At 41.0% G+C, this 12130-nt stretch overlaps 1 protein-coding gene across 1 annotated transcript in view; it reads left to right on the top strand.

Annotated features, from left to right (window-relative positions):
* MBD2 (methyl-CpG binding domain protein 2) overlaps positions 1 to 12130 on the top strand; it is a 62188-nt gene that overhangs the window by 30942 nt on the left and 19116 nt on the right. The window contains exons 4-5 of the mRNA XM_050943271.1: positions 1134 to 1221; positions 1741 to 1939. Of these exons, the coding sequence (XP_050799228.1) occupies positions 1134 to 1221; positions 1741 to 1939 (287 nt within the window). The remainder of the gene's footprint in view (positions 1 to 1133; positions 1222 to 1740; positions 1940 to 12130) is intronic.

Below are 12130 nucleotides of genomic sequence, written 5' to 3'. Positions count from 1 at the left end.
TTGATTATATGCTTTTCGTATAGGACATGTAAATCTCTTAGAAATTAGTCTACTCCATGGAAAAATAATCTATCACGTGATGATGATAGAAGTCTTTTTTGTATATAAATTGCCAAATGGTCCGGAGGGATCTCAACTCACCACCTCTGTGTGCAATTGCACATCTGCAATCACTTGCATATGTGTGTATGCATATGATAGGTTTTATCCTAATTGTGCATTTTAATAGATTTGCACACAAATTCTGTAATTATGCATATTCTGCTGAGTACAGCAGAAGGCCAATGGAGTGGTTAGGCCCTGCTTACTTTCCACAAAGCAGGGATTTGATTCCCTGTTAGGATCTTTTACAGGACAAAATAATGAGGCAGGACTGGATACTGACAGTTCAATTAGACTCTGAGAGAGAACACCAGGGTTTCCCAACATTTCATATTGTAGAGCATCTCTTAGTAGTGAGGCAATCTCATGATTACTCTTTCCAAATCAAAATGAATTCCTCCCACATACAATCAGTTTCCCCTCCAAACAAAATGCATTTCACACTTTCCCCCACATAGACATTCAAAATAAACTCCCACTGCAGTTGATGTTGCCACCCCCATGAGCTCTATACGTGTACAAATTTCCCCTGTGCTAAAACTCAAGTTCAATCAACCTTCTACCTTCAGGCGTCCTGGTTTCTCTATGCCTACTTGTGTCACTATTCCCTCACCCCTACCCCAAATCTCCCTCTAGGTACCTCTTCTTTTTCCCCCTAGGTACCTTGGTCTGGCCTCCTTTCTCTTCTCTACCTTTTTACCACCATCTACCTACCTCCCTCCTCACAATAAAAGTGGAAACCAGATTTTGCCAACATTCCTTCTGAGCCTGACTTTTCACATGGTGGTCTCAATGGCTCCTTTTTGTGGTAGCTATCCCCTTAGTAATCCCAGTAGTTTCTTTGTCATGTGATAGCTTCAGAAGTCATCAATCTGGTGGCTCCCTAGCTGGTGTTGTAATGAGATTTCAGGCAGCAGCTCCTTCAGGTAGCAGATCTCTCTGATGGTAGCTCCTCCATGACCTTGCAGCAGCAGCTTCCTCCTTTTATAGAGCAACAGACCGTAGTGGCATCTGTGGTTCTATGCTTTTAGGTGTCCTGGCAGCAGCTTCCCACAAAGGATGGAGCCAGGATCATCATGAGGCTGCGCAGCTCTTCATGTGCCACTGGAAAGGGCTTTTAGACCACAGTACAGGAACATCTGGAATACATACAACCCTTAAGGTCTTGGTTCTCTATCTTGCTCGTCAAGAAGGAGGAGTTCACACGAGGGTGTGAGAAGGTGGAGCTGCACATCTAGGATTCCCAGGTCTATGTTGTATCCTTAGGAGGGGACTGAGTCTATTCATTGAAGACTGAACCTTGCTGACAAACTACTTCTATTTTCCCCCCACTGCTGAACCATTGAATGCACTTCCAACTTCTGTGAATTGTTTTAAAATCCTCAAACAAAATTTTTTTTTCCCCATACACTGACACCAACCAATCCAGAGGCACTTTGCTAAAACTATATTTGTCATCGAAGCACAGTGGTGTGTTTACCCACATGCTGCCAAACTTCAAGTCTGTCTTATTCACACAGTCTTCTTGTAGCTACTTCACTCTCTTCCTAAATTACTCTCATACCCAAAACTTGTTTTGGGGTCTCGCTCCTTTGATTTTTATTTTTTACTACTTGCATTTTGTTTCCCTTCTTGCAGGCTTCATTTTCTTGCCTGTTTCATTACATGGACTAGAAACCCTCAGTCTTCCAGTCATTGCTGCTTGTCTTACTGCTTCAGAGTTATATTGCATTCAGCTTTGGCTGAAGTTAAGCAGTCAACCTTGGACTGCTACCGAGAATCGCTCTGTGGATGAAAAATGTCAGAATAGCTATTGGCTTCAAGAGCAGTTTCATCAGTAAAAAGCAGAAAGCCTGTTTCCTCATCATTTCTAAAACTGCATCTTCTCCCAGTTACAGCTCTCTCCCTTCTCAACCAAAAAGACACCAGATGTGGCAGTGCTCTCTACTGTGGCAGTGCTCTCTACTGTGGCAGTACTCTCTACCTCTGCCACATACTTCCTTTTGAACCTGGAGTGGGGATTCCCAGAAGAAAGAAAAATAATATAGACCAGTGGAGACCCAAGAGCAAGACCTCAAGTCTACAGGCAATAAGTTAGCCAATCAGTTGCTTAAGTTAGTACTGCTGCCTATTCAGTGTTTCACATCTGACTGAAGAATATTCAGTGACATGGCAAACCAAAACTCCTTTCTTCCTCATGGATTTCAGTATCCCTGCCCTCTAGGTGTCTGCTCTGTTTCACTCTCCAGAGGTTACTGCTCCAAGGTGTAATCAAAAGCTGTACTATTTGTTAAGCACATGTTCTCTCCTTGAAAACACAGGACTCCTTGGTGCTAACTAGCCTGAACTTTTTGACCTCCAGGGCATGCTACAAAACCCACCTGTTTCTTCCCCAAAATTTGAACACAAGTCTCACTTAGTGAATAGGATTTTTTATGTAGTGGATATTTTGAGACTTGACCAGTTATCTACTGGAGTTATGAGTGTAGTGCCTTTAAGTATAAGAGAGCCTAGGGCAAATGTTTTGTTTGTATAATTCAGGGTGGATTGATTTAAATCAAAACTAATTGAATCACTGATTTTAATAATGATTTAACACAACTAGCAGAAAACATCGATTTAAATAATAGATTTTAATCATTGTGCATTTGTACTTTTTAGGTATTTTCCTAAAGAAAGGTTGAGTCTCGTTAATTGGTAACTATTAAAACATGTTGATTTTGCAAAATCAGTATAACATTTACACTAAATTTGGTGCTTCCTTTTGCTAATCAGGAGGATACACCATACACATACATACATTCTCTTTAATTACATATCATATTTACTCAGATTCCTAATTTTTACATTTTTATTATGTTTGAAAGTGGTAAATGATTCATTCCTTATTAACTGGATGATTAATTTTTTTTTTACTTGTGATTATTGCATCAAGCCCAATTTGGATAGAAATTCAAATTCCCTTAAAATGCACAAAAACAGCATTTTAGTTTTATGCAATAAAAATATTAACTTAAGTGTTTGATAATAAGAAAAAAATGTTTATCAAAACATGTTTTGCAGTTAAAATTGATTAAAGGAAGTATTTGTAGTTAGTGAAATTAACTGATTTGTGGTCACCATGTCCTTCAGGATTTTAGAATTAGTAAATTGTGATCTCTCTCACACCTAGATTTTATTCATAGATTGGGAAAAGGAAAACAAGGTTTCCTGCCTTTTTTTAATTCCCAGTTGGTTTCTGAACTTGGAATGAACTAGTGATTGAACTGAACTAAGTGAATAAACTGAAATGAAGAAAATATTCTCTCTGCAGCTGCAGAAAAGGCTACTGCTCTCTAAAGCTGGTTTAGCACTTCTGTAGACTCTGGTTCCAGGTGTTTAGTCAGTGACTTCCTCTTTTTCAGTGGTTTAACTTTCTTTGAAACTTGGGAGCAAACATGTATTGCTTGTGTTATTTTTTGTATTTAAATAATTTAAATAGATCATAATAAATTGTCAATTTCCAATTTATTTTAATATTTTTTTAAAATAAACCTCTTTAATTTAAATAAAAATCTGTTTTAAATAAAATCTGATTTTTAATAATTTTTTTGGGTGCTGGTATAAAATGAGATAAGTGCTAATCACATTTGTCTTGCCAATGTTTCAGCTCAGTGCCTTCACATTTCATTTGGTTTACATAATCCATGAGAATCTCTGGACTTTTGAACATACACAAGTTGTTCACACAGTCTAACCAGAAAAAGATCTTCTATCATAGGAATTAAGGAATCAGATGATATATCCCAGCTGATTCTTCGATCCTCCCAAAATGAAATTCCAAAAGGGGTTGACTCTCGTCACTTCACCCACTTACCTCAGGATAATCCTGAGCAATAGATGGGCCTTGTAACATTCCCTAAGGGTCATATGTGCTCACTGAAATAAGATTTGAACTTTGACTCTGCAACTAAGCAGGAAAAGTAGTACAGAATAGGATGTAGTGGCTGATCCCGAGTTGAATAATGTATTAAATTAAAACCATTGCATGTATTTACATTGTTATGAGCTGGGTGAATCCTTCTTGTGGTTGAGTTTAAAACCTAATTCAATCTGATATGTGAACACACTCTTAATTTAAGTTACTTGGAAGAGAGAGAGTTTCAGGGACCACATCGAAAATAAGGCCTAATTGAGTTTGCCCAGAAACTAGTATTATGTTATCTCCCAGAGACAGAGAGAGAAAACGAGCAGTGAGAGAAAGAGGGAGAAGTAAGAAAATCAAGCAGAAGCCTGTGGACTCAGTGCGATTCTGGGAAAAGCTAGAAAGAGAGATTTTGCGTCTGTTGGCTAAAGAGATTTAGAGCTGTGAGCTGAAAAACAGCTCCTTTTGTTCTTAGCTTCTCCTGCATTTGGAGAAGCAGGACTTTTTACATTCCTTGTAAATACATGATTGCATTAAACAGAATACCGGACTTCCATTTTCCAACTGGAAATGCTCCAGGGCATAGGCGCAGATTCTGCGGGTACTCAAAGGGAAAAAATGGTGAGTGCTGAGTGCCCACTGGCAGCCCCCCAAGCCGTTCCTTGTGCTCCCCCCAGCGCCTCCCATCTGCCGATCAGTGCCTCCCACCCACCATGAATCAGCTGTTCCACAGCGGCCAAGAGGCGCTGGGAGGCAGGGGGTGGAGCGACAATGGGGTGTGTTCGGGGAGGGGCTGGAAAGAGGTGGGGCAGGGTGGAAAGAGGCAGGGATAGGACCTTGAGGGAAAGGGTGGAGTGGGTGTGGGGCCTGGGGCAGAGCCGGAGGTCAAGGACCACCCACCCTCCACGGCACATTAGAAAGTCGATGCCTCTGTCCCAGGGCCCTGAAATTTGACTAGCTGCTCAGATCAAAAAGGGGCATCAATATTACACCCCAAACTACTACTTTAAAAGTTGAATACATGGGACAGTAACAGGGATGCCAGTATCTTTGTACTGACTGCTGCTCTTGAATGTAAAAAAAAAAAAACCTAAGGAAATGGAAGACAGGTTATGAAGTAACAATTTACACCCTCAATCCTGCAAATTGCTTCAACCAGGCATAATCCCATTGATGACACTGAGACACTGAACAGACGCAGGGGTTTAGAGTAACTTGCACAATTAATGTCTGAAAGATTAAATTAAAAACTTTATTTGCACTTGACGTAAATCTTACCAAAGGATTTGTGTTTCACAAATAGCTAATTCATGGGACTATTTTAATGGAGTATCTTTAAGTGTGTTAAAGTAGCTCTTTGAACTAGCTGTTCCCTTAAAAATACAAGCACTTCCAACTACATCTGCAGTTACCTCCATTAATAGATAGAAATCATGAGTCATACATTTATTGTATAGGGATTCAATTTGGACACTCCTGCATTCTTCACTAAACATCACAAAGTGGAAATCTTATCTTGCTTGAAAGGTCCTGGAAAGCTTTGGATCTTTCCTTATGTTTATTCATATTTACTTCAAGCTTTTTCCAAGCACTGGAATATATATATTGAAGAGGAATAATCCTTCTTTTTAGGGGGATAGAGTAGATGACCTCTTTTTTTTCTTCTTTTTTTTAATTATTGTTAACTCTTAGAGATTTCTGACCTCTGGATTGGTGGATGTCAGCAAATGAGAGCAGGACAAATTTTCATCAGCTGGAAACTTGTGTTCTGATAGCTTAAATGGCCACTGATTTGAACCTGAGAATGGTCCTTCTGGAAGTGAATATTTAGTGCTTCTTCTTTATCTGTGAGCATCTACTTTGGAAACTGTACACTTAGAGAAGCTGACACTTTGTTGCATGTTCATTAGTAAAATCTTGTAAATGGTTTTGGCAGATGGTACCTAAGGATTATATTGTAACAATTTTCCAAAGCCATTTTCTGTTAAGATTTTTTTTAAACAACTCTCAAAAACTGATAATATATACTAACAGAGCACAAGTACCCCTAAGAGCTTACTGTAAATGCGTGAGTTGCACATTCTGTTTTTCCCTTGGATTGTTGGATAGTTACTTCTAAGAAGTTGGCGAAAGAAGGGCCTCCCTGCCTCTTCTATGCAGAGTTACTGTTTCCATCTAAACCTCTTGTGGAGACTCTAAATCATGTATTGAACTTCTTGATTTAATACAGTATTGAACAACTTCACAGATTTTGTGATACCTGGTAAAATATGTCTTATTAATCACAGAATACATACATGCATAAAATTTGACTTGGTTGTAAGGGTGTCATTTTCATGACATTTCCTTGTGCAGTTTTATTTCATAGGTGCCGGTCTCCTCAACCCCCTTTTTAACAGATGGGGAACTGAGGAACAGGGAGACTAAATGATTTGCCCAAGGTCACATGGGAACTCTGTAGCAGAGCAGGGAATTGAATCTGGCTCTCCTGTGTCCCAGGCCAGTGCCTAACCAACTGGTCCCTCTTTCCTCTCTATTAAACTGTATAGTAACTGGGGGAGGAATCTAAATTTCTAACAACTAATGCAAGGAATATCAGGAAGAGACATCATGTCTGTAGCTATTACCATAAAAGAAGGATTAAAATGTAGCTTTTCAGTAATTAAGCTGTAAACTATCTTATGCTTTACATTATAATAAGTAAGATTGCCCTGTCCTCTTAGGGCCCAATCCTGCACAATATAACTCCTGTAGGCAGTCCTGTTGACTTCCATGCACGTACTTCCAATGCTAAGGGTTTGCAAGATTTGAGGGTATGTCTATATTGTAGTTAAAAACCCATGATGGGCCCATGTCAGCAGAGTCAGGCTTGCTGGGCTTAGGCTTGTAGGCTGTTTAATTGTGGTGTAGATGTTCAGGCTTGGGCTGGAGGTCGGGTTCTAAGACCCTGTGAGGTGGGAGGGTCCTAGAGCCCAGGCTCCAGCCAGAACCCAAGCATCTACACCACATTTAAACAGCTTCTTAGCCTGAGCCCTGCAAGCCTGAGCCAGCTGATAGTGTCCAACTGCAGTGTAGACATACCCTCAGACCGTTAGTCTTTTTGTGTTCTGGAGTACTTGTTCTAATTGGATGGGCAATCTCTTATTAGCAAAGTGATTCCAATGCTTAGATACCTTTTTAAAAGTAACACTTAATATGAGGAATGACATGGAAAAGGCCAGTGCACTCGTTACTCTTTTTAGTAATTTTGGGGCAGCTGTGTAAAACAGGCTGTTTCCATTTATTGCACTAAGGAAAACTGGCAGCTCATATCACTTTGTATTCAGTGGTTACAGTAATAGGGAGCCTAATCTATCAGAGAATCTGCACAGAGATTTAGACATTCCAACACTGAGCATTACAGCACCTAACTGTTAGGTGCCTAGAAAATCACAGTAACAACACTATGTGACAGAGTTCCTTCTCTACCTTGGTGGGTCCTGCACTTATTGGCAGATTTGCTCACCTCAGTGATCTTCCCCACAGTCTAGGTCAACTTCTCCTGTGTCTGATCAGGAGTTTGGAGGTTTGAGGGAACCCCGACCCACCCTTTACTCCAGCTTCCAGCCCAGGGCCCTGTGGATTGCAGCTGTCTATAGTGCCTCCAGCTGCATGACAGTTACAACTCCCTGGGCTACTTCCCCATAGCCTCCTCCAAACACCTTCTTTATCCTCACCACAGGACTTTCCTCCTGGTGTCTGATAATGCTTGTACTCCTTAGTCCTCCAGCAGCACAGCCTCTCTGTCATAAACAGATAGCTAAGGGTTAATGTTCTTTTACCTGTAAAGGGGTAACACCAGTAACCTGAAACACCTGACCAGAGGACCAATCAGGAAACAGACTTTTTCAAATCTGGGTGGAGGGAAGTTTTGGGTGTGAGTTCTTTGTTCTTGGTCTGTTCTCTTTCTCGTCTCTGAGAGTGATTTTTCTATCTCCAGCCTTTCTGATCTTCTGTTTCCAAGTTGTAAGTACAGGGATAGTAAGACAATAGGTTTATATTGTTTTTTTTGTATTTACATGTGTGTAGTTGCTGGAATGTGGTAAATTGTATTCTTTTTGGAAAAGGCTGTTTATTCATTTTTTTTTCTTTTAGCAATGCCCTGTATATTGTCACCGTAATACAGAGACTATTTTTAAATGTCTTTTTCTTTCTTTTTTATATAAGCTTTCTTTTTAAGACCTGTTGAAGTTTTTCTTTAGTGGGGACTCCAGGGAATTGAGATCTGCAGCTCACCAGGAAGATGGTGGGAGGAGAAGTTAGGGGGAAAATCTCTTTGTGTTAGATTTACTAAGCCTGACTTTGCATACCCTCTGGGTGAGGGGGAAGAGAGATTAGATCTCTCGGTACTTGTGTTTCAGGACTGGAAGCAGGGAATCTCCTAGGGTCATCCAGGGAGGGGAGCCTGGGAGGAAGTAACAAGGAACCAAGGAGAGGGGGTTATTTCCCTTTGTTGTAAGACTCAAGGCATCTGAGTCTGGTGGTTCCCCTGGGAAGGTTTTGGGGAGACCACAGTGAGCTAGGCACTGTATAATTCCTGGCTGGTGGCAGCAATTACCAGGTCCAAGCTGGTAACTAAGCTTGGAGGTTTTCATGCTAACACCCATATTTTGGACGCTAAGGTCCAGATTTGGGAAGAAATGTTATGACATTCTCACTCTCAGCTCCTTGCGCCTCTTGCTCCTCTCACACACTTCCTCTCCTCTGGCTTCCCCCCTCCCCCGCCTGACTGGAGTGAGCTCCTTTTTAAACCCAAGTGCCCTGATTAGCCTGCCTTGATTGGTTGCAGGTGTTCTAATGAGCTTGTCTGCCTTAATTGGTTCTTGCAGGTTCCTGATTACTCTAGTGCAGTCCCTGCTCTGGTCACTCAGGGAACAGAAAACTACTCATCCAGTGACCAGTATATTTGCCCTCTGCCAGACTCCTGTGCCCTACTGGTTTGGGGCTGTCACAACTGTTATCCAGAAAGCCGAACAGGGCACCTGTCTTCCTATACGTAGAACAGGAAGAGATAGATGCCTTAGATGCTGTCCACAAGAGGAAGCACACTAGTCACAGAGCTGCCTAAGCTAGCCAAAGGGAGATGAGGACTAGAGGCTATTTTCTAAGCCCCACCTCTCTCTCAGAGAGAGGCTCACAAATCTGTGCTGCAGGGAGGTGCCTATCTCTGCTTAGCAATCCACAAACAAGAACCAGCCACCAGCTGTCCAGCATCTTAGATACCTAACTCATTCCTGCAGGAAATGCTTTTTGTGCCTGCCTGACTCCACACAAAACAGGGAGCTGGTTTGTGTGGCCACCGTACACTTTAAGCCCAGTGCTTAGAACGCTCACCTGGAATGTGAGAGAGCAAGGTTCAGTTCTCCCCTCTCTGCCAGAGGGAGAGAGAGATTTGAATAGGGGTCTCCCACCTCTCAGGAGAGTGCTCTAATTGCTGATAGTCTGATGTACCTCCCTAATCTCTCCTGAAGCTCTTCCTCTATGGATAAATAATGAAAGAGTGATTGGAGCAGAGGGATTGTTTTCACGGTCTCGCTTTCTTGGCCCAGTGTCTGTTCTACTGTGAATAAATACTCAGTCATTGGGCCAGAGAGAGACATGATCCACATATTTTTTGTTGGAAAAGTGAAAATATTGGGGAGGCAAAGTTATTTTATGATTTGCCAAACAAAAGGCTTCACTTGAAAAAATCAAAATAATCTAATTGTACAAGTGCAAAGGATCACCAATGGAAACCTGGCAAGGAAATAAAGTTCTACCCACCCTTGCAACTGTGGCTTCACATTTCCTCATTACTTCTCCCACCAGAGAAGAAAGGTAGCTTAGAGCTGACAAGTCAGGAGATAGTGGGCTGACTTTCTGGCTCTGTCACAGATTCCTGTGTCACTTTGGGCAAGTCACATAATCTCTTTCCTTCAATTCCCCCTCTGTAAAAGAATACTTCCTTATTTCACTGGAGTGCTGAGAGAATGACCAAAGAATGTATGCCACACTAACAGGATGAGGGACTCTATTCGGAGAAACAGTGACTCTGAAAAAGACTTGACTCGTGGTGGATAATCAGCTGAACATGAGCTCCCAGTGTGAGGCTGTGGCTAGTGTAGAAATAGGGGTATATTGAGTCAGAGTAGGGAGGTTATTTTACCTTTGTATTTGGCACTGGTGCAAGAGCTACTGGAATCTTGTGTCCGGTGTTGATGTTCACAATACAAGAACGTTGTTGATGAATTGGAGGGGTTCAGAGAAGAGCCACGAGAATGATTAAAATTTTGGTAAACATGCCTTTTAGCAAAAGTTTCATGGAGCTCAGTCTATTTAGTTTGTTAAGAAGAAGGCTGAGAGGTGACTTCATCAGTCTACAACTACCTACATTTGATAACTACCCAAATTTGATAATAGAGGGCTTTTTAATTATCTGGAAGAGATATAACAAGATCCCATGACTGGAAGTTGAAGCTGGATAAATTCAGACTAGAAATAAGGGGCAAATTTGTGTTGAGGTTTTATAATCATTGGAACAACTCACTAAGGGTTGTGGTGGATTCTCTATCGCTGGCAATTTTTCCACTGGATATTTTTCAAAAAGACATGATTTTAGTTCAATGCACAGCTATTGGTCCTGAAGCAGAAAATACTTCATGGAAGTCCAATGGCCTGCGTTATGCAGGAAGTCAGACTAGAATGATTTATCTATTTTAAGTATTTATATAGTCCCTATCACCATAGTATGTGAGGTAGGGAAGAACTATTAATCTCCCTGGGCACTGGGCTTCCTACTCCAAGTTCTTTGCATATCCCTGCTCTCCAGATATCCATCCTGGAGCACCCATGTTTCTCCCAGTGCCTCCCTTGTATCTCCTATTACCTAACCTTTCTCCCTGGCACCTCATGTCTATGTGCGGAATAGAGAGAGTGATTTGGGGAAGCAAGCTGGTGGCATCAGAGAACAATAGTATCTGAAAGGAAAATCTACTCAGCAAAGAAAGCCCATCACACCAAGTCTTAGAGCCCCTGGTCAGTTGACTCGGGCTCACACAGCTTGTGCTGCAGGACTAAAAATATCAGGGTAGACATTCCTACTCCAACCCTCATCAGGTTTCAGAGCCAAGGCTCCAGCCCAAGTCTGAATGTCTACACTGATATTTTGAGCCCTGCATCCTGAGACCTGGGAGCCCACGTAAATTGACCCAAGCTCTGAGACTCAGCACTTTAGGTTTTTCTTTGCAGTATAGACATACCCTGTGATGTAATCTCTGTGGGTGGAGATGGAAGTTCTTTGGTCTTGAGTGTTTAGCTAGAGTAACAGGGCACAGTTTTTGAAAAGGAGTATTTTTGAAACTTTCCTTTGCAGAAATTAGTAGTTATTTTACTAAAATAACTCATTTGTCCTCCGAAGAGTTGTGCCAAACTGAGACTAAAATCAATGATTAAACTGAATTAGAAGGATTTAAATTCTTTTTCACTGCTTATGCATATCTCAATGTACTCTTAGTTATAGAGTTGTTACTTACACTTGCATAGTAACTAAAACGTGGATTTCTTCAGTGTTCTAGAATTTTAAAGGCATTGTCACTTTATCCAAAGAGTGATATTGGTTCTTACAGGAAATCTATTACACTTCTTTGGAATACAATGTTTTAAAGGTACAAAGAGTGGCAAATAATACAAATGAGACTCAGGATGCTAAGTGTATACAGTTAAAAAAAATAAGATGCAGGGGAAATAATATGTGTCTTCAACTACCATCAAGGTACATTAACAATATAACTTAAGGGAGGGAGATATAACTTAAGGGGGGAATCTATTTCAGAAAAGAGTAGGACAGGAAACCCCTGGTCTGAAAATGAGGAAAGGAAAGCTTCAGCTAGAAATAAGAGTTCAGAAATTGGGTGAGAGTTCACAAGAAGAATTTTAGGATTCAGATTAAGTGTTCCTAGTTGTATGAGCAAATGAGGAGTGACAGATATCTAAGGAAATTCTTGAGTCACAGTGATGTCCAAGAACAGGTTAGAACAATCTGTCAGTGGAATTATTGTAGTCAAGTAGTCCTACAATCAACACAAGTGTGGGGTCAAACTGGATGAT

The sequence above is a fragment of the Gopherus flavomarginatus genome, chromosome 3, assembly GCF_025201925.1.
Source record: "Gopherus flavomarginatus isolate rGopFla2 chromosome 3, rGopFla2.mat.asm, whole genome shotgun sequence".
NCBI classification, from domain to species: Eukaryota; Metazoa; Chordata; order Testudines; family Testudinidae; genus Gopherus; species Gopherus flavomarginatus.
The sequence above is the reverse complement of the archived record's forward strand: the minus strand, read 5'-3'. Positions and strand labels throughout refer to the sequence as shown.